The sequence below is a fragment of the Symphalangus syndactylus genome, chromosome 19 (assembly GCF_028878055.3).
Source record: "Symphalangus syndactylus isolate Jambi chromosome 19, NHGRI_mSymSyn1-v2.1_pri, whole genome shotgun sequence".
NCBI lineage: Eukaryota > Metazoa > Chordata > Mammalia > Primates > Hylobatidae > Symphalangus > Symphalangus syndactylus.
The window spans coordinates 59,766,066-59,789,489 of NC_072434.2; the positions used below are offsets into that span (position 1 = coordinate 59,766,066).

The 23,424-nt window shown below is 39.5% G+C and overlaps 1 protein-coding gene across 3 annotated transcripts in view; it reads left to right on the forward strand.

The window, feature by feature from the left end:
- The window catches only part of CENPF (centromere protein F), a 140,806-nt gene that overhangs the window by 77,277 nt on the left and 40,105 nt on the right, over positions 1 to 23,424 (forward strand). Inside the window, exon 21 of one of the 3 annotated variants that reach the window (XM_063613909.1) lies at positions 5,192 to 5,314. The exons of 1 other annotated variant lie outside the window; for it this stretch is intronic. In XM_063613909.1, coding sequence (XP_063469979.1) covers positions 5,192 to 5,299 — 108 coding nt within the window. In that variant the 3' untranslated portion in view covers positions 5,300 to 5,314. Of the gene's footprint in view, positions 1 to 584; positions 1,577 to 5,191; positions 5,315 to 23,424 lie in introns of those variants that run through there. One more of the 3 variants, XM_063613911.1, reaches the window with a different exon arrangement.

Genomic DNA, 23,424 nt, shown 5'->3' on the forward strand with positions numbered 1-23,424 from the left:
GCCCTGTCCCCCCTACCCTAGAGAGAGGGGATGACTTGGCATAGGAATATCCAAGTCAGCCCGACTCTTGTGACATTTCCAAATCACAGGAGGGAGCAGTACAGGCCACTGAGATTCATCACTCCCAGGAAGCAGATGACCCTGGGCCTTTCTTAGTCCTGCCAAGGGGAGAAGTAGCCCCAGGGAGAGCAATAGAATTGACTTAAATATTCCTTTCAATGTGGCTCAGCATGAGGGTGAATGGATTTCAAGGATAGAAGCTTTGGCTTGAAGTTGGCTATTCTGAGGTCAGAAGAAAATTTCTCCGTTGAGAAGTCTGTGCTCTGTGCTCAGAGGTGGTATTTGTGGCTCTTACACATTTGATAGCTACTTTTGCTCCTCTATCAGATTTTCCCCCTCATTGTGGGCTGGTAAGCATGAATTCATTCATAGTAAGTTTAATAGAATTTACTAAGTGAAGGCACAGCTGAGTTACAGAAAAGAGAAAATGCAACGTTATATTAAGTGTCTTCTATGTGATACAAGAGCTGGGGGCTTTCTTGACAGTAATTCTGTGAAGTAATGGTTTGATCTCTATTTTGCAGATGACGGAACTGAAGCTCTTCGAGTTAATTAACTGAAAGCCATCCCTCTACTCAAGGATAGACATGTTCCTTAATACGGGCCTATGCTTCTTTAAATCCCGCATTCTGCCCACTGTATCATACTTGTGCATGTTGACAGGGAAAATAATTGGCTTTAACAATTTGTGAAGGTTCTTCTAGTCAGAAAATTATTTGGAATACTGAAGAAAAGAAAAAACATGGGCATTGTGTTAGAGATCCACAATCTAATGGTCCACCCATTTTTCTAAATAAATTTCACTTTTTTGGAACAGTTTTAGACTTATAGAAAAATTGAGAAGCTAGAACAAAGAATTCCCACATACCCTACCCCATAGCCAGTTTCGCCTATTGTTAACATCTTATATTAGTATGACACATTTGTTAAAGTTAATGAGAACACTCTTGATACATTTTTATTAACTAAAATCCATAGTTTACCCAGATTTCCTTGGATTTTTACCTAATGTCCCTTTTCTGCTCCAGCATCCCATCCAGGACACCATGTTACATTTAGTCATGATGGCTCCTTAGGCTCCTCTTGGCAGTGACAGTTTCTCAGACTTTCCTTGTTTTTGATGACTTTGACAGTTTGACAGTTTTGAGGAGTGCTCGTCAGGCATTTTGTAGGACGTCTCTTTACTGAAATTTACCTGATTTTTTTTTCATGATTAGAATGGGTTTATAGATTTCTGGGAAGAAGATCACAGAGGTAAAGTGACATTTTCATCACATGATACCAACGGCACACATACTATCAACATGACTCGTGACTGCTGATATTGACATTGATCACCTGGCTAAGGTAGTGCTTGTTAGGTTTCTCCGTTGTAAAGCTGCTTCCCCGGCCCCTTTCTGTAGCTTGCTCTTTGGAAGGAAGTCAGTTTGTGCAGCCCACGCTTAAGGAGTGGGGAATTTTGTTCTTGCTCCTAGAGGGTGGGATATCTAAATAAATTATTTGGAATTCTTCTGCATGGGAGACTTTTCTCTTCTTATTTATTAATGCATTCAACTATTTATTTATATTATTGTGGAACGATGGGTATTTCTTTCATCCTTTAGATTTTAATCCAGTACCATTTTATTTTTTGCTTACATGATTCCAGCTTTGGACACTGGGAGCTCTTTCAGTTGGTCCCTGTGTCTCTTTAACAAACCCTTTATTAATGCCTTTTTTTTCTTTAAGCACTTCCTTATTTTCTGGAACTTGTTTCTTGTTCCAGGCTCATCTTGTATATTTTCTGCACCTCTTATTGTAATTCTATAGTTTCATATATATATATATGAAACTATAGAATATATATATATATATATATATATCTCAACAGAAAAAAAGAATTTGTGCTTTAGGAAAAGCATCATGACATGGAATCTCCTCACCCACTAGTTCTACTTTTAGAAACAGTTTAGTAAGTCAACTGCTCTTTAGGAGTTTCAGAGAGGGAAAGAGTAACAGATTTTTAACTGCCCAGTGTCTGACTGACAACACTGCATTTTTTCTTTGCCTATGGACACATTTTTTAATACTCACAAGAAGAAAAAAACATCGGCTTGCAGCTCTTTTGATTTCCTCTGAGGGATCCCCCCTCTCTTCCTCCTTCATTGGCTGAAGGAGCACAGATGAATGTGAATGCTTATTAAATAATCACTTGTTACAAATAGCTGATTAGGATTTGGGCTATGTCAACAATTGTTGCTTGCCAGGCTCTTGGCAGAGTTCTGATCACGTTAGGTTTTGGGTAATCAATTTATTCTAATACAAACCATATTGGATGGTGGAGCTTTTATGCCTTTTTATTTCCTTTAAACAGCCTTCAGAAGCAAATGCTTATTATTTTGAAATGCAGCCAAATTCTGGCCACCACAGGAGTCAACTGTTAAGATGAAGCTCCTAACACATTAGATATTTTCTTGGCTTAGGCAGAAACACTTAAAAAATTGGACAGAAAACTGATGTTTTTGATTTTCTTTCCTATCTTCAGATTATTGAAGTTTCATTAGGAAACTGATAGTAACCTTTTATTTGATGAAACTCTGTCTATAATTAAACCTTCCTCTTCCTGCTTTATTTTGCCTACAGTTTAGGTAAATAAAAGATGCCCAAGAATTCAGTATTCAAATACAGTAAAAAGTAGCAACCATGGGGTAGGGAAAAGTCCAGAAAAAGGGAGGAGGTCGGGGGGGGTTTCTGGGAAGATGTCAAGTAAAAATTGACAACCAGTGATGCAGTGAATTAGAAGGGTGATTGTGTTGAGACGCTGAGTGCTGAGCATAGAAGTTGTTTAGGGCCCTCCATGGGACGGAAGTCTATAACAAAACCATGTTCTAAAGGTCACTTAAGGATAATGTCAACAAGACAAATATTTTGAGATTTATGGGATAGTAGAAGAACGACAGGACTTCAGATAAGCACCTATGGATAAGGGTCAGAGGCATCTAAGGTTTAAGCAAAGATGACAAACTGAAATACCTGCAAGGAGTAGAGGTGACCTACATGCAGAGATACTACTGATAACATCTAACAGCTGATGAGGCACCAACACTTCCCAATCAGAAACCCGGCCAATGGGTTCCCTGTGCCACTAGAATTTCTTCTTTATCTGCTGAATGTTAGGGGAGTCTGGAGGGTGCTCAGAGGTTGGGTCTGGAACAGTTGGCAAAGCAGAGATACATTTGGAGAGACACATTTAGGTAAACAAAAGATACCCAAAATTCAGTATTCAAATACAGTAAAAAGTGGCAATCATGGGGTAGGGAAAAGCCCAGAGAAAGGGAGGAGGCCGTGTTTCATTGTAGTACAATGCTGATTTACTGTATTAGTAGGGTTCTCTAGAGGGACAGAACTAATAGGATAGATGTATAATATATATGAAGGGAAATTTATTAAGGAATATTGACTCATACGATCACAAGGAGAAGTCCCACAATAGGCCATCTGCAAGCTGAGGAGCGAGGAAGCCAGTCTGAGTCCCAAAACCTCAAAAGTAAGGAAGCTGACAATGCAGCCTTCAGTCTGTGGCCAAACACCGGAGAGCCCCTTGCAAACCACTGGTGTAAGCCCAAGAGTCCAAAAGCTAAAGAACTTGGAGCCTGATGTTCGAGGGCAGAAAGCATTCACCACGGGAGAAAGATGAAGACTGGAAGACTCAGCAAGTGGGCTTCTCTCACCTTCTGTCTGCTTTATTTTGGCTGTGCTGGAAGTTGATTAGGTGGGTCTGCCTCTTCCAGTCCACTGAGTCAAATGTTAATCTCCTTTGGCAACACCCTCACAGACACATCCAGGACCAATACTTCACATCCTTCGATCCAAACAAGTTGATGCTTAATATGAACCATCACATTTATGAACCATCTAAATTATTTCAATATTTTAACAACCTGTTTGACTAAATAGATGTGTGCTAGAGAGCTATCACTTTCCACACGGGTAAAGTGGGCTCTATGAGGAGACTATAGAGTGTGGTGCCGACTGTAGGAAGCTTGAGCAGCCTGCGCAGCCTGCACCCCTGAGTGCATTGGAGCTGGAGTCCAATGTATTTGCATGTGCATTGGAAATATCCTTTTTTTAAAACGACTCTTTAACCCTGTGCAGATGAAACAAAACACACATGCGGGATGGTCATGGGCATTTATCATTACGTGAGACTTCATATCCAGATTTCTATCTTAATAGCTAATGAATTTTAACACCAATACTTCAAGTAAGAAACTTCAGGGTTTCTTTTAACCTTTTCATACATTACTCCATTTCTTCATTTATTTATCCAACACTACTGAAGACTACTTCTTTTTCCTTACATTTCATCATTTATTTCCTAATACTTTTATTGTTAGGCTATCCGTCTCCATCTCCCAATTAACTCTCAGAACAGTACCTACCCTTACTTTCCTGCACTTTGACATTATACAGTGATGCTTATTATTTTGCTTATTATTCTCAAAATCCATTTTTTTTGCATTTCCATTTAATAATTATTGGACAACTTCCATGCACAAGGCACCATGCTGGGTGCTGTTATAAAAAAAATTATAAGACAGCTTCTTATCGCCCTCAAGGAGCTTGCTGTCTAACTTGACTCAACTATCCATCAACAAAGTCTTATTGAGGTTCTGGTTGACATCGTCTTATTTAATCCTTAGAGATGCTGATTGAATGGTCTTCTCTCTCTCTCTTTGTTTACCCTCTTTCCTCATGCTACCATAGCGATTTCCTTAGCATCTCACATCAGGGGTATATTAGTCAGGGTTCTCCAGAGAAACAGAACCAATAGGATACAGAGAAATAGATACATGGGTAGATATATATAAATATATGAGAAGATTTATTATAAGAATTAGTTCGCAGGATTGTGGAGCTCAAGAAGTCCCACAATATGCCATTTGTGGTCTGGAGACCCAGGAGAGATGGTGGCATAATTGAGTCTGAATCTGAGGCCTGAGAACCAGGAGAGTTGATGGTAGAATTCTCAGTCTGAGGCTGAAGGTTTGAGAATCACGAGCTGTGATGTTTGAAGGCAGGAGCAGATGCATGTCCCAGCTCAAGTAGAAAGCAAGAATTCATCCTTCCTCTGCCCTTTTGTTCTATTCAGGCCCTCAATGTACTGGATGATGCCCAGCAAAAATCTTCTTTTACTCAGTTTACTGATTCAACCGATGATCTCCTCTGGAAACTTTCTCACAGACACACCCAGAAGTAATGTTTTAACAGCAGTACAAAAAATAAACCATCCCAATGGCCTTGTTCTTGTTCTGTGTCTCATAGTTCTTATGAAGTCCCTGGACCGTGTCATCTCCCAGTCCCTCCACACTCTCCCCCTTTCCTTTTGCGGCATTCAGACTTGCTTGCTCAATCCAAATTCCCTTTCCCTTGCTGAGCCCTCCTGCACCCTCAGATCTCCCACTTCACCAGGAAAACATTCATCAACCCAGTTCACTAAGGCCTATGGCTTTCTCTGAGTCTTTATAGCTGAGATCACACCTCATCTGGGGAGATCCGTGCCCTCTGCCCTTGGCTGGGACATACTGTTAACACGTTTCCTAAAGGATTAGGTGCAATGTGAAATGCCACATCCAATAAGGGAAGGACGAAAAGGAGCTTGACGAAAAGGAGCACCAGATTGACTTAGCAAAAGGAACTGGGGAAAAGGACAAAAGAGAGAAGGGTAAATGTACTTTTAATTATAATTTTTAAAAGCAAAGGCTTCCCTCTTCTAAACTTCTAAGAGGCTGTGAACAGTGGTGAGTCCTGAAGCAGCTCTGTGCAGGCCACACCATAGAGATTGGTCTGTTTCACAGGTGGAAGAGAATCACTTGGATTCCATTCAAGTTGCTTTTTCCTCAGTTTACTGCCAAACCTGTGCTAAGTCAAGCAGAGAAGACATGTGGTAAGGTTAGATGAGTGGATGCCATTCCTCAATGTGTCTCTTTCTCAGATTTCTGTGGTCAAGGCTATTTACATGGAAATGAGGGTGTGCCAGGACCTCTGATCTGGTCCTGTTGCCTTTAAAGGATTAGAGTGAGAAAGCAGCCATGTCAATTTTCAGAGATTCACTTACTGTGCCATATAAAGAAATTACTGCCATACCAAATATTATGTATTGAATTTTGCCCCCCATCCCCCAAAGATATGTTGAAGTCCTAACCCTGGTACCTTAGAATATGACCTTACTTAGAAGTAGGGTCTTTACAGGAGCAACCAAGTTGAAATGAGGTCATTAGGATGGGCCCTAATCTAATAAATTGCTGTCCTTAGAGAAAGTTTGGACAGAGACAGACATGCAGAGAGGGAAGATGATATGATGATACACAGGCAGATGATGGTTATGGGAATGGAGTGATGCATCTACAATTCGAAGAATGCTAAGGATTGCTGACGAACACCAGAAGCTATGAGAGGCAAAGAATTTTCTAGAACCATCGGATGGAGCATGGCCCTGTCGACACTTTGATTTTGGACTTCTAGCCTCCAAAACTGTGAAGCAATACATTTATATTGTTTCAAGCTCCCAAGTGTTTTGGTACTTTGCTAAGGCAGTCATAGAAAACTAATACTCCTTCTTTACTTTGTCAACAGTCCCACAGCAGGCCTGCCTACAGCCTACCACAGGCCAACTAATACAAAGTAAGCTGCTTCTGATTAGAGAGTATATTGCAGACACATTTGCACACAAAATCAGTATTCAGCTATAGGCTGATAACACCTTCCATGTTACAATACAGATTCTAGATACAGTATAATGCCCTCTCTGATATTCTAGAGCTGCACTGTCCAAAACACCATTAGCCACATGTAGGTGTCTAAAATGAAACTTCAAATTATTAAATTAAAAATTCTTAGACACATTAGCCCGATATCAAGTGCTCAATAGTCATGATGACTTGTTACCGTATTGCACACCACAGATGTAGAACATGTTCATCATTGCAGAAAGTTCTGTTGGACAGTGCTGTTCTAGAGAACGAAATATTCTATTCAGTTGGTTGTTCTGGTTAACTGAGAAATACCACATATCCTTTGAAAAAAAGAAAGGAAAGAACACAAAAAAGGAGCTGATACAGTTACCTCTAAAACTGTACTTTCATAAATCTGAAGGCATGTTATAGTTTTGAAATATTTTAGGGGTAGGAGTATGACTTTCAATACTCACTGTACTGACAGAGGGCCAGAATGTTGGCAAATGGAAAGCTGGGTTGATTGAATGCTAAATAGCATTTTCTGTCGCAACTATGGCCCAAATACAAAATCTAACCACTCTGGGGAATAATTTAGGAACATTTAAAGTCATCAGAATCATTAGATCTGACTCAAGTGACGCAAAATAACCCTCCCAGCCCGATTTGGAATCAGTTCTACTGCCTTCAAAGTCGAGGCTAAGTCCTCTGAGCTTGAATATATGACAAATGTTTTTCTTTGTTTGGCTATGTTTATTCCCACATCTATTTTTTTTTCAGTGTTTGTTTCACTGAAAATGATCTATAACAATCTATAACCCTAATTACTTATTGTCTCAGAGCCATAGGACTGTTAAGGACTGGGTAGTATAGTTTGTCTCTTTGCCTCCAGTCTGGAATTCAACTGAGCAGGCTGTCTATATATTGCTGTGTACTGATCCCCATCCTTCAGGGAAACATAATCAGCTCCAGAGGATACCCAGTAGTTTGATATTACTAGCACCATTTTTCTTGCTCCCTCATTTTTCGTAATGGAATTTTTACATTTTTTCCAGATCTTTGAGTCAGAGTGACATTTAGTTTGCCCCTCTGACTTGTAGCTGCAATTTTCTTTGTGTGAACTACACAGAGGGAGACAAAATATCCCTTTTTATTGTGGTTAGAGGTCTCACCAAGGAACAGTGGCAGGAATGTAGCTCTAAATTCTTAAATAACTAAGTGATACTTTATAGACAGAGGAGACTTCAAAAATATTCTTCACTGACTTGACTTGAAGAAATTAACACACTCTTCTATTAAAAAATTTCTGTCTGTACTTAAGAGAAATGTGGTGTTCCAAGTTTTAAATAAATTGCTGGAGGAGGACCTCACCCCAACTTCTAAGCAAGGAGAGTCATCCTACTCAGTTTTATTGAGAACAGTGATTTGGATGTTTATTTCTTTTGTTCTACCAAAAAATGTTGTGTCAGTTGTGTTGCAAGAGATACAGAGCTGGCTGGGCTCTGATAAAACTTATTAGGATGGCATGATGAAGAGGAGGATATTCTCCTGGAGAAGCAGGCTGGGACTCTGTGAAGGCCTTGTTAATTCCCCAGAACAACAGGTCAGTGGGACGCAGTGGGATTCTCACCTTCCAAGACCAGCAAGCCACTGATATGATTGGCAGATTATTATGTCAATTAAGAGTAAAGAGGAATAGATGAAACAAGAGAGAGAAATTGAATAAGAGAACATTTTCTATGTAGAGGGTAGAGATGTTTTGTTACATTTTCTAGCTGCTTCTCATCCTAGTCAGTCTGTCCTTCCCTTCAGTATAGAAGATACATGGCATTTCCCATTTTAAGAAATCAAAAAACAAAAATCTAAGCCAGAAGACCCTGAGCATTTTAGAAGAATAGCTAGTATGAAAAAACTTTCTAAATTACCAAAGAATAAACATACAGGATTTCTTTGAGTAGTGAGATTTGGTCGAAATCTTTGTTCAGATTTTATGCAAATCAATTTTGTTTCTTTTCTATCTAGTTTCTGGATATCTCACTATTCACTGAAGCTGGTTTACCATGGGCTGCTCTTTCTGTTATTATTGGGGCTTTTATTGCAATTTGTAGATAATTCTTAATCTCTACTTCCAAATTCATAACTGCAGCCCAGATCTCTTTCTTGGACTTTAGATCCATGTATTCAATCCTACTCCACTTGGTGCCCCAATGGACAAGATTCCAGTTGCTTCCAGCATTCCAGTTGCTTAGCCCCAAAACCTTGGAGTCAACCTTGACTCTTGTTTTTCACATCACACATCTACCTAGTTAGGAAATTCTCTTTCAAAATATCTTAGTCTGTCCACTTCTTACCTCTTCTACAGTTACCATTTGCCACCGCCATCTCTCACTTTGGTTAGTATTACGCTAGCCACTCAGCAGTTCTCTGCTTCCATCTTTACTCTTTATAGTTTCTTGACCCAGCAGTCAGAGTTTAGGAGCCATTGCAGAGTTTTTAGCAGAGGAGTGACATGATCAGACTTACTTTTTTTTTTTTTTTTTTTTGAGATGGAGTCTCGCTCTCGTTGCCCAGGCTAGAGTGCAATGGCACAATCTCGGCTCACTGTAACCTCTGCCGCTCGGGTTCAAGTGATTCTCCTGCCTCAGCCTTCTGAGTAGCTGGGATTACAGGTGCCCACCACCATGCCTGGCTAATTTTTGTATTTTTTAGTAGAGATGGGGTTTCACCATGTTGGTCAGGCTGGTCTTGAACTCCTGACCTTAGGTGATCCACTTGCCTTGGCCTCCCAAAGTGCTGGGGTTACAGCGTGAGCCACCACACCCGGCCCAGACTTATGTTTTAAAACAACCTCCTTTTTAAAATATCACTCCTGTGGTTCGGAGATGGTGTGTTTGGTCCCACCTAGTCTCATGTTAGACTTTGATCCCCAGTGTTGGAGGTGGGGTCTGGTGGAAGGTGTTTGGATTGTGGGGATGGATTGCTCATGAATGGCTTGGTGCCATTCTCATGGGAGTGAATTCTCACTCGAGGTTCCCACAAGAATTGCTTGTTGAAAAGAGCCCGGTACCTCCTCTTCTCTCTCTGGGTTTCTCTCTCATCATATGATGACTGTCCCCCTTTGCCTTCTACCTTGAATGGAAGATTCCTGAGGCCCTCACCAGATGCAGATGCTAGCATCATGCTTCTTATACAGCCTGCTGTGAGCCAAATAAACTGTGAGCCAAATGAACACCTTTTCTTTATAAATTACCCAGCCTCAGGTGTTCCCTTATAGCAATACAAGTGGACTAAGGCAATCACCCACGCGGTAAAGCCCACTATAAACACCTGATTTAAATGACAGGCTATCTTTCCTTAGCATTCTCAATGACATTAGCCTGATCAATTTTTCACAGTACTGATTGATTTTTCTCACAATATGTAATTCACCCATTTATCACGTTTATTGACTGTCTCTCATCCCCCACTCCTGCAGAATGTAAGCTATATGAAGGCAGACATTTTGTCTATTCACTGATATATTCCAAGTATTGGAATTATACATGGCACACTGCAGGCAGTACGTGAATATTTGTTGAATGATTTTAAAATATTTTCTTTGTAACCCATCCAAGAGTCTTCAAACATGTACAGTGAAGGCGACATTCTCCCCCTGCTCCTTAGAAATATTGACCAGGTGCTCTAGTTTTTCCATTTAGAGTTAGATAATACAAGTCCTTGAGACAGTTTTTGTTACAGGGACAGAATTATTTCAGTGCTTTAAATGGCTCACTTCCATGTAATGACAGTCAAATTGAAAGTATTTCCCCCGTCCTAGCTTTTGAATCCTATAATGAGGAGGAAGCACAAATGGCTTTGGCTCCACATCCCCTGCAACCTAGTTCTACTCCTCCAACCCAGCTCACTAGCCCAGCCTTCTGACTCCTTCAGAATTGGGAAGAAGGAATTAAGGAAATGCACAGTATTCAGAGATTGGTATTTTCATGATATGTTCTTAGTGTTCATGAGGCTTGGTAAATATAAATCCAGATCTTCCCCTTAGGATCCATTTTGCGGGTTTCTGAAAAACTGCTCATTGGGAACCTCCAATAACTAGTCCTGTGATGTGGGATGCGATTGGCCACTCAACACAAACTCTCAGTCTGTGGGCATCTGGCCTCCCACCCCACAAGTTTCTCTCTGGTAAACCTCTTGAGCAAGGTCTCTTTGAACGTGGCTCCAGCCTGGCTCCCACAAGACCCACAAGACCCATGGTTAGTGGGAACCTCTCCTCCATCCTCGCCTGTGTGAAAATGCAACTCTCCCTCAGGGCTGTCCACTTTTCCTGAATGCTGCCCCTTATCCCCTTAGCCTGGCTGAGCCATGGCATCTCGCCTTTAGACTTTTCAGCTCAATCAGAGACCAGCCCATTGATTAGACCCCTAAACCTCTCACTAGATCTCAAAGTGTGGGGGTAAAACACCCCTCTTCTTCCCCTTGTGGGAGAAACAGGGCCAGAGAGGGGATGCAGAACATAATTACAGCTTCTCCAGAGAAATTCCTGCTCTTAAGTTTTTCAACTCCAACCCTGTTGGACTCCTGAGATAGGTGATGGACTAGGGATAGACAAATGGGTTGCTGAGTACCCTGTTTGCAAGTCTTGTGGAAATGCCTGGGACCTATTATTTTGTTGTCAGCCAATGGGAAGATCAAACAGAGGTAGAATGAATCATATTTTAGCACCCAGCTTACAAGTTTAAGATGTAAAGGTATGAGTTGAGGTTGTCAGGATATTCTCTAATTCTCCCCTGTTCCCACACGCTGCCCCATTCCGGGCTCAGAGCCTTCGTGTGGCTGGCTCCTCCTTCATTTCAGGTCTCAGCTTAGGTGTAGCTGTCCTTAGAGGCAATCTAGTTCCATGGCTCAAGCACAGGCTTTGGAGGTAGACAGATCATGATCAAATCTTGTCTCTTTCTCTTAGAAACTCTGTAATTTTGGAGAGGTACTCAATTTATCTCTGAGGCTCAGTTTATTTACACAGGCATATCTCATTTTGTTGTGCTTTTAGTATGCTTTGCAGACACTACGTTTTTATTTTTGTTTTTATAAATTGAAGGTTTTGTGTCAACCTTGCATCAAGCAAGTCTATTGGTGCCATTTTCCCAACAGCATGTGTTCACTTCATGTCCCTGTGCCACATTTTGGTAATTTTTGCAATATTTCAAACTTCTTCATTACTACTATATCTGTCATGGTGACTTGTAATCAGTTATCTTTAATATTACTATTGTCATTTTTGGGGGTGTCACAAACTATGCCTATATAAGTTGGCAAACTTAAATGATGAATGCTGTGTTTGTTCCAACCGCTCCACCAACTGGCTATTTCCCTGTCTCTCTCTCTGTCCTGGGGCCTCTCTATTCCCTGACATCCAACAATGTTGAAAACAGCTACTCGGAGGCTGAGGCAGGAGAATCGCTTGAGCCCAGGAGGTGGAAGTTGCAGTGAGCTGAGATTGTGCCACTGCACTCCAGCCTGGGTGACAGATAGAGACTCCATCCCAGAAAAAAAAAAAAAAGAGTCAAGTGATATGGCAAACTTCATTGTTATCTTATTGAGAAATTGCCACAGACACCCCAACTTTCAGCAAATACCACCCGGAGCAGTCAGCAGCCATCAGCATTCAGGCAAAACCCCCCACCAGCAAAAAGATTATGACTCACTGGAGGTTGAGGTTATTGTTAGCATTTTTAAGTAGCAAAATATTTTTAAATTATTTACATTTTTTGGACATAATCCTATGACACATTTAAGAGGTGACAGTACAGAGTAAACACAACTTTATATGCCCAGGGATGGCAAAATATTCTGTGACCTGCTTTATTGTGATATTCTCTTTATTGTAATGATCTGTAACTGAACCTAAAATATCTTCAAGGCATGCTTGTATTTAAAATGGGAACAATAGTAGTACCTATCTTACAGGGTTTTGTAAGCATTATATGATTTTGGATACATAGTAGTATTTCACACATCTTAAATTGTTGGAGACAGCTATCATTAATATTGTTACTACTAACACTAGTTAAAGCCATACACAAATAGTGGATAAGGACTCTGTACTTTAGAGGTAAATTTTTAGAAATTCCATATAGAGTGTGTTTTTGTTTTTTGCAAGAAGTATAACTTCATTATAAGGAAAACCAAGCAAAACAGGAATCTCAGTTTCAATCCCTGCTTATTTCAAGTAATATTTACTATGATTAGTTTCTAGTATGTAACATAAATCAGATTGCAAATGTGAGGAATGATTTGAATCCCAATCATCCCTGAATGTACGGGCACATGAAGCACTTCCTCATGAAGGCACATAGAACTCTTATCACTGAAGGCGCCATGTAAGTCAAAGGTACTGGTGGTGTCTCAATGAAACCGACTGCAATAGCCTTCTCTGCATACAAATACATTTCTTAGTTTTTAATCTGGAAAACCTGAATACGAAATCCTCAGTAGCTGATTTACTGGGAAACTAAGTTTGAATTACTTTAGAGATGCAGATTTCTAGTTAGTTCTATGATGATTCGGATGACAAAGCTAGATTTCCATTTAGAAATTCTTTCATTTACATTTATTTCTAAGAATAACTTGTGTTATTCAACAAATACTCAGTGTATTTTAAGTGGCAGTCGGGGGAAAATACAGTTTACAAAGACATTCTACCTATAAGATTACATCTCTGTTCAGAATAGGCTCAGAGCACGTGGCCTAGGTGCTGCCATTAACGACTTCTTCTTATAATTAATCTCGATGATTAAATATTTTGAGAACATTTGCTTGGTCCATTTCTTGGGCAATTCTTTTTGATTATTGATATAGCTTGGATATTTATCCCTGCTCAAATCTCATGTTGAATTGTAATTCCCAATGCTGGATGTGTGGCCTGGTGGGAGGTGTTTGGATCATGGGGGCGGATCCCTCATGGCTTGCTGCTGTCTTCATGATAGTGAGTTCTGTGAGATCTGATCATTTAAAAGTGTGTGGCACCTCCCCCCAGCCCATCCGTTTTCTGTCTCTTTCTCTCTCCTGCTCTGGCCATGTGATATGCCTGCTTTCCCCTTCCACCATGATTGGAAGCTGGCTGAGGCCTCCCCAGAAGCAGATGCTGCCATGCTTCCTGTACAGTCTGCAGAACTGTGAGCCAATTAAACCTCTTTTCTTATAAATTACCCAGTCTCAGACTTTCTTTTTTTTATAGCAGTGCAAGAATGGCCTAACATAATTATGTATAATTGATGTGATGTCATTTTTTTGTTTTCTCAAGGAAGCTAAATAATTAAGATAGATTTTAAACTTTTTTGGGGGTCAGTGTTTATGGATGTTCAAGTAATGCATTCAGCAGGATTCCAAATCTGTGGTTACTAGTTTGCTCATGACAATCACATGTTTCTGTTGCTGACCAGAAACCCAGGGTTATTATACTTGCTTTCATCTCCCCAGGCTGCACTTCTAAATTGTCAGCTGTAGAATGTCAGAGAAACTGTTCCAAATGTCAGGGAGCCCTGTGGCCTCATGCAGGTCAAGCCCCTGGGTTGCGTCTCCACCCTGCGACTGTTTGCTCTGTGACTTTCTTTCTGAATGTTTTCATTGAGAGTTCAGGCTATTGTTTGCTCGTCTCCTCACTCCTATTCTAGATTCAGAGAGCCAAAGCTTGGGAGATGGGGAATGTGGTAGAGAGAAGAGGCTTTTCTTTGCATTTCTCAGTACACTGAGATGCCTGGTTAGGGTGTTTGGGAGGAGACTTAGCACTCAGTCATCCTCCCAACAAGCCTTTCTTATCACCTTTCCTTATAATTAACCTTCCTCCTTTCATCCAAAAGCTTTTCTTCTTCTGTTACAGAGTCATGGTCTGATGTACCTGGACATTATAGACAAGCAGAGAGGGAATGGACCCGAGAGTGACCTGGCTGAATTAAAAGTGCTGCATCTAAGCGGGTGCAGGCTGTCGTCCACAGTAATGGTGCTCTTTGGAGCTGTGTGTATCTGCACTACTGCATCAGGTGACCTTATTCAGCATAATGGTACAACAGAACTTTAACTTGAAACAGGTTTATTGGATTGCTTTTAGTGTTGGCAACTAATGTTCTAATTAAGCCTCTAGGTTTTGCTTATGGAGCACTTCTATTACATCAGAAATATAAAGTATTTTGTTAGGTATTTCCTTTGAGAATGTATACAATCTGTCACAGTTGTCAAACCACAGTTTGTGGATTTAAAAGGGAATATAGATTAATAAATGGTGCTGGGAAAACTGGCTAGCCATATGTAGAAAGCTGAAACTGGATCCCTTCCTTACACCTTATACAAAAATTAATTCAAGATGGATTAAAGACTTACAGGTTAGACCTAAAACCATAAAAACCCTAGAAGAAAACCTAGGCAATACCATTCAGGACATAGGCATGGGCAAGGACTTCATGTCTAAAACACCAAAAGCAATGGCAACAAAAGCCAAAATTGACAAATGGGATCTAATTAAACTCAAGAGCTTCTGCACAGCAAAAGAAACTACCATCAGAGTGAACAGTCAACCTACAAAATGGGAGAAAATTTTCGCAACTTACTCCTCTGACAAAGGGCTAATATCCAGAATCTACAATGAACTCAAACAAATTTGCAAGAAAAAAACAAACAACTCCATCAAAAAGTGGGCAAAGGATATGAACAGACACTTCTCAAAAGAAGACATTTATGCAGCCAAAAAACACATGAAAAAATGCTCATCATCACTGGCCATCAGAGAAATGCAAATCAAAACCATAATGAGATACCATCTCACACCAGTTAGAATGGCCATCATTAAAAAGTCAGGAAACAACAGCTGCTGGAGAGGATGTGGAGAAATAGGAACACGTGTACACTGTTGGTGGGACTGTAAACTAGTTCAACCATTGTGGAAGTCAGTGTGGCGATTCCTCAGGGATCTAGAACTAGAAATACCATTTGACCCAGCCATCCCATTACTGGGTATATACCCAAAGGACTATAAATCATGCTGCTATAAAGACACACGCACACATATGTTTATTGCGGCACTATTCACAATAGCAAAGACTTGGAACCAACCCAAATATCCAAAAACGATAGACTAGATTAAGAAAATGTGGCACATATACACCATGGAATACTATGCAGCCATAAAAAATGATGAGTTCATGTCCTTTGTAGAGACATGGATGAAACTGGAAACCATCATTCTCAGTAAACTATCGCAAGGACAAAAAAACCAAACACTGCATTGTTCTCACTCATAGGTGGGAACTGAACAATGAGAACACATGGACACAGGAAGGGGAACATCACACTCCAGGGACTGTTGTGGGGTGGGGGGAAGGGGGAGGGACAGCATTAGGAGATATACCTAATGCTAAATGACGAGTTAAAGGGTGCAGCACACCAACATGGCACATGGATACATATGTAACAAACCTGCACATTGTGCACATGTACCCTAAAACTTAAAGTATAATAATAATTAAAAAAAGAAGAAAAAAAGAATATCAACATCACTGCTTGTCTCTTAGAGAAGCAGATAAGGTGCTTACTTGAAATAAAAACATTCAAATGAAGAAAAAAGTTCCATATGTTAGAAATAAAAATGGAAAATAATTATATATAGAAAAGTATTTTTGTAATCTTGAAGAGGAGAGAAGCCTTCCTAAGCAGATACAACACCAGAAATCATAAAGGAAAAACTTGCAGAATTGACTCTATAAAATTAATTTCTCATTTTTTTCCTTTTAATTGACCTTTTTAGTTTTAGATAATTGTAGATTCACTTGCAATTGTAACAAACAATACAGATATCCAGTTTCTACCAATGATAACATCTTGCAAAACTATAGTACAATATCGCAATGGAAATATTGACATTGATCCAGTCAAGACACAGAACATTTCTATCACCACAAGGAATCTTCAGTTAACTTTTTTATAATCACATCCACTTTCCTTCTGTCCGCTCTCCCTCCTTAAGCCCTTGCAACTGGGCCGGGCGCAGTGGCTCACACCTGTAATCCCACCACTTTGGGAGGCAGAGATGGGTGGATCACGAGGTCAGGAGATAGAGACCATCCTGGCTAACACGGTGAAACCTCGTCTCTACTAAAAAAATACAAAAAAATTAGCCAAGTGTGGTGGCAGTGCCTGTAGTCCCAGCTACTCAGGAGGCCGAGGCAGGAGAATGGCGTGAACCCGGGAGGTGGAGCTTGCAGTGAGCCGAGATCGTGCCATTACACTCCAGCCTGGATGACAGAGCGAGACCTCATCTCAAAACAAACAAACAAACAAACAAACACCCCTTGCAACTATAAATCTCTTCTCCATTTGTATAATTTTGTAATTTCAGTGATATAGAAATGGAATAATACAGTATGTAACCTTTCAGGATTTTTTTTTTTTTTTTAAACCAGGGTATTGCTAGGTTGCCCAGGCTGGACTTGAACTCCTAGGCTCAAGTGATCTTCCAGCCTCAGCCTACCTAGTAAGTGGAATTTTTTTTTTTTAACTGAGCATAGTTATCTGGACATTCATCTAGGATGTTGTGCCTATTGATAGTTTGTTCCTTTGGGTTCTGAGTAGTATTCCATGGTATAGATGTACCACAATTTGTTTAAGCATTCACTCCTTGAAGGACATCTGGGCTGTTTCCAGTTTTTGACTATTATAAATAAGACTGTTGTAAGGATTCTTTTACAGGATTTTTGGACATAAGTTTTCATTTCTCTAGGATAAATGCCCAGGAGTGCAATTCCTGAGCCATACAGTAGTTCATATATCAGTTTTTTTTTTTAAATAAAGAAACTGCCAGACAATTTTCCAGAGAGGCTGTAATATTTTATTTTCCCACCAGCAATGTATGAGTGATCCAGTTTCTCTGCATTCTTGCCAACATTTGGTGTTGCCACTGTATTTTCACTTCAGCCATTCTGATAGATGTGTAGTGATGTCTCATTGTGGTTTTAATTTGCATTTCTCTAGTGGCTAATGATGTTGTACATCTTTTCATGTACAGTCAAGCATCACTTAACACTGGGGATACATTCTGAGAAAGGTGACACTAGGTGATTTTTTTTCTTTTTAGTTTTTGTGAATACGTAGTAGGTATATACATTTATGGGATACATGAGATGTTTTGATACAGGAGTGTGATGTGAAATAATCACATCCTGGAAATGGGGTATCCATCCATCCATCCCCATAAATATAAAACATTTATTCTTTCAGTTGCAAACAATGCAATCATAGTCTTTAAATTATTTAAAAATGTACAGTTATTATTGACTATAATCACCGTGTTTGTACTATCAAATAGTAGTCTTGTTCATTCTTTCTATTTTTTTGTACCCATTAACCGTCCTCACCTCTCCTCCACACCCCCACTACTCTTCTTAGCCTCTGATAACCATTATTCTACTTTCTATGTCCATGAATTCAGTTGTTTTGATTTTTAGATCCCACAAATAAGTGAGAACATACAATATTTGTGTTTCTGTCCCTGGCCTATTTCCCTTAACATAATGATCTCCAGTTCCATCCAAGTTGATATGGTTTGGTCCCCATCCAAATCTCATCTTGAATTGTAGTTCCCATAATCCCCATGTGTTGTGGGAGGGATCAGGTGGTGGTTTCTCCCATCCTTGTGAGAGTTAGTTCTCACGAGATCTGATGGTTTTATAAGGGGCTTCCCCGACCCCTTCACTCTGCACTTCTCCTTGGTGCTGCCATGTGAAGAAGGATGCGTTTGCTTCTCCTTCCGCCATGACTGTAAGTTTCCTGAGGCTTTGCAAGCCCTGCAGAACTGGGAGCCAATTAAACTTCTTCCCTTTGTAAATTACCCAGTCTTGGGAATGTCTTTATTAGAAGCATGAGAATGGACTAATACACACGTTATTGCAAATGACTGGATCCCATTCTTTTTTATGGCGGCATAGTGCTCCATCTTGTGTATGTACATTTTCTTTATTCATTCATCTGCTGATGGACATTTAAGTTGGTTCCAAATCTCAGCTATTGTAAATAGTGCTGCAACAAACAGGAGTGCAGATATCTCTTTGATACACTGATTTCCTCTTTTTTGAATATATACCCAGCAGTGGGATTACTGGATGATATGGTAATTCAATTTTTAGTTTTTTGAGGAACCTCCAACAATTAGTGGTTGTACTAATTTACATTCCCATCAACAAGGTACAAGTGTTCCCTTTTCTCCACATTCTTGCCAGCATTTATTATTGCCTGACTTTTGGATATAAAACATTTTAACTGGGGTGAGATGGTATCTCATTGTAGTTTGATTTGCATTTCTGTTGCAATCAATGACATTGAGCACCTTTTCGTATGCTTGTTTGCCATTTGTATGTCTTCTTTTCATAAATGTCTATTCAAATCTTTTCCCCATTTTTTGATTGGGAAAAAGATTATTTTCTTATAGAGTTGTTTGAGTTCCTTATATATTCTGGTTGTTAATCCCTTGTGAGAAGAATAGTTTGCAAATATTCCCTCCCATTCTGTGGGTTGTATCTTCACTGTGTTGATCATATCCTTTGCTGTGCGGAAGCTTTTTAACTTGATGTGATCCCATTTGACCATTTTTGCTTTGGTTGCCTGTGCTTGTGAGTTATTGCTCAAGAAATTTTAGCCCATATTAATGTCCTGGAGATTTTTCCCAATGTTTTCTTGTAGTAATTTCATAGCTTGAGGTCTTAGATTTAAGTCTTTAATCCATTTTGGTTTGATTTTTGCATATGTGAGAGCTAGGGTTCTAGCTTCATTTTTCTGCATGTATATATTCAGTTTTCCCAGCATCATTTTTTGAAGATACTGTCTTTCCCCAGTTCATGTTCTTGGCACCTTCATTGAAAATAAGTTCCCTGTAGGTGTGTGGATTTGTTTCTGGGTCCTTTAATTCTGTTCCATTGGATTGTGTGTCTGTTTTTATGCCCATACCATGCTGTTTTGGTTACTATAGCTCAGTAGCATAATTTGAAGTCAGGTAATGTGATTCCTCCAGTTTTCTTCTTTTTACTTAGAAAAGCTTTGGCCATCTGGGTCTTCTGTTGTTCTGTATAAATTTTAGGATTGTTTTTTCTATGAAGAATGTCATTGGTATTTTGATAGGGATTGCACTGAATCTGTACATTGCTTTGGGTTGTACAGACATTTTAACAATATTGATTCTTCCAAACCATGAACATGAAATATTTTTTAACTTTTTAATGTTCTCTTCAATTTCTTTCAATTGGTGTTTTATAGTTTTCATTATAGAGAGCTTTCACTTCTTTGTCATGTTCTAGATCTTAGAGGAAAGACTTTCAGTTTCTCCCTACTCAATATATACTTGCTCTGGGTATGTCTTTTATGGCTTTCATTATGTTGAGGTATGTTTCTTCTATACCCAGTTTTTTGAGGGGTTTTTATCATGAAGGGATGTTGAATGTTATCAAATTCTTTTTCAGCATCAGTTGAAATGATCATATGGTTTTTATCATTCATTATTTTGATATAATGTATCACACTGATTGATTTGCATATGTTGAACCATCCTTGCATCCCAGGGATAAATCACACTGGGTCATAATGTATTGTTGAATTCAGTTTGCTAGTATTTTGTTGAGGATTTTGGCATCAATATTCATCAGAGATATTGGCCTGTAGTTTTTTTTTTAGCTTCTTTTCTTTCTTTCTTTCTTTCTTTCTTTCTTTCTTTCTTTCTTTCTTTCTTTCTCTTTCTTTCTTTTCTTTCTTTCTTTCTTTTCTCTTTCTTTCTCTCTTTCTTTCTTTCTCTTTCTTTCTTTCTTTCTCTTTCTCTCTTTCTTTCTTTATTTCTTCTTTTTTTCGATGTGTCTTTTTCTGGTTTTGGTATCAGGGCAATACTGGTCTTGTGGAATGAGTTTGGAAGTATTCCCTTCACCTCTATTTTTCAGAATAGTTTGAGTAGGACTTGTATTAGTTCTTTAAATTCTTGGTAAAATTCAGCAGTGAAGCCATCAGGTCCTGGACTTTTCTTTACTGGGAGACATTTTATTATGACTTAAACCTTGCTACTTGCTATTGGTCTGTTCACTTTTGAATTTCTTCCTGGTTTAATTGTAATAGGTTGTATGTGTCCAGGAATTTGTCCATTTTGTCTACATTTTCCATACTCACTACTAACGATCCTTTGAATTTCTGCAGTACCAGTTGTAATTTCTCCTGTTTCGTTTCTGATTTTATTTGTTTGTATCTTCTCTCTTTTTTTCTTAGTCTGGCTAAAGGTTTGTCAATTTTGTTTAACTTTTCAAAAAAGTAACTTTTTGTTTCTTTGATCTTTTCTGTTTTTTATTTCAATTTCATTTATTTTTGCTCTGATCTTTATTATTTCTTTTCTTCTACTAATTTTGGGTTTGGTTTGCTCCTGCTTTTCTAGTTCTTTAAGATTCATTGTTAGATTGTTTATACAAAGTTTTCCCTCTTTTTGATGTAGGCACTTGTAGCTATAAAATTCCCTCTGGCTAATGCTTTTGCTGTATTCCATAGGTTTTGGGATGTTGTATTTTCATTATCATTTGCTTCAAGAAATTTTTCAATTTGGTTTTTAATTTATTCACTGACCCACTGATCATTCAGGAGCATATTGTTTAATTTCTTTGTATTTGTGTATCTTCTAAAATTCCTCTCATTTTTAATTTCTGGTTTAATTCTACTGTGGTCAGAGAAGATTCTTGATATTATTTCAGTTTTCTTGAGTGTTTTGAGACTTGTTTTGTGACCTAACATGTGGTCTATCCTTGAGAATGATCCACGTGCTGAAGAAAAGAATATATATTTTGCAGCTCTTGGATGAAATGTTCTGCAAATAGCTATTAAATCCATTTCTTTTCTAGTGCAGATTAAGTCTGATGTTTCTTTGCTGCTTTTCTGTCTGGAAGATCTGAAAGCAGGGTGTTGAAGTCTCCATCTATTATTGTATTAAGGCCTATCTGTCTCTTTAGCTCTAATGATATCTCCTTTATATATCTAGGTTCTCCAGTGTTGGGTGCACATATATTTAAAATTGTTATATCCTTTTGCTGAATTGACTCCTTTATCATTATACTGTGACCTCCTTGGTCTCATCTTACAGTTTTGTCTTGAAATCTATTTTGTATGATATAATATAGTGACTCCTGCTCTTTTTTTGGTTTCCATTGGCACAAAATATCTTTTTGCACCCCTTTGTTTTCAGTCTATATGTGTCTTTATAGATGAAGTGTATTTTTGGTAGGCAACAGATTATGAGGTCTTTTAAAAAAAATCCATTTAGCCACTCTATGTCTTTTGATTGGAGAGTTTAGTCCATCATATGGTTTGGCTGTGTCCCCACCCAAATCTCATATTGAATTGTAGTTTCCATAATCCCCACATATCATGGGAGGGACCCGGTGGAAGGTAATTGAATAATGGGGGTGGTTACCCCCATGCTGCTGTTCTCGTGATAGTAAGTGAGTTCTCACAAGATCTGATGATAAGGATCTTTTCCCTCTTCACTCAGTACTTCTCTGTCCTGCTGCCATGTGAAGAAGGATGTATTTGCTTTTGATTCCCCTTCCTCTATGTGGAACTGTGAGTCAATTAAACCTCTTTCCTTTATAAATTACCCAGTCTTGGGTATTTCTTCATCGCAGGTGCTATGTTCCCAGGGGAATTATGGCTACCTCTGCCGAGTCATATAGGTCACCAGGGAAGTTGGGGAAAGCTGGCAGTCACAGGCCTCACCCCACTCCCACACAGCCTGTAGTCCTAAAGGCTGGTCTCACTCCCACTGTGGCCCCACAACAGTACCAAGTCTATTTCCAAGCAGCCGGTGACCAGGGCTGAGAACTTGCCTTAGAACGCCAGCCTACCCACTGAGAAAGCAAGCCAACTCAGTTTTTTGGCATCTGAGGGAGTTTGCACCAGCGATCCAGTTCCTTCAAAGGGTTTGTGGATTATCTCAGTTTTCCTGGTACGTTCCTGCAGCAGTTCTTGGAGCAAAAGTTCACGATGTGAGCCTCCACATGTTGCTCTGTCTGTCTGAGCACGAGCTACAAGCTAGTCCTGCCTCCTATCCACCATCTTAATCCTGTGTCTAGACTGCCTTTCAAGTTTACTTAGAGACACAGAGCACTTTGACCCTGGGTGGCAAGGTTTGCAGACACTCAACTTCAGACTGCTGGGATCTGCCATTCTCCTCTGGCTAGGGCTGGTTTAAATGCTCTCTCTGTGTGTGGCTTTAATTTTTGTCCAGGTTTTCTTCCTGCTCTAACCAGACAGCACTGAGTTCAATGCCTCACAATCACTGTGTTCTCCCTCCCTCAGCACACAGAGTTGCTGCCACCGGGGGTGGGAATGGGGTGGCGTCCATGATTCAGGACTGTTTTTTCTATCCTTTCATTGCCTTTTTCAGTGCTATGAAGCTAAACCAGGTACAATGAGTGCTCACTTGATTTTTGGTTCTTATGAGGGTGTTTTTTTTCAGTGTAGATAGTTGTTAACTTGATGTCCTTGCAGGGGGTCGGAGGGTGGGGGACAATCAATGGTTCCTTCTATTCTGCTATCTTTCTCTGCCTCTTGCTTCCCATTGGGTAATTGTGTCATTGTGTGAACACCACAGTGT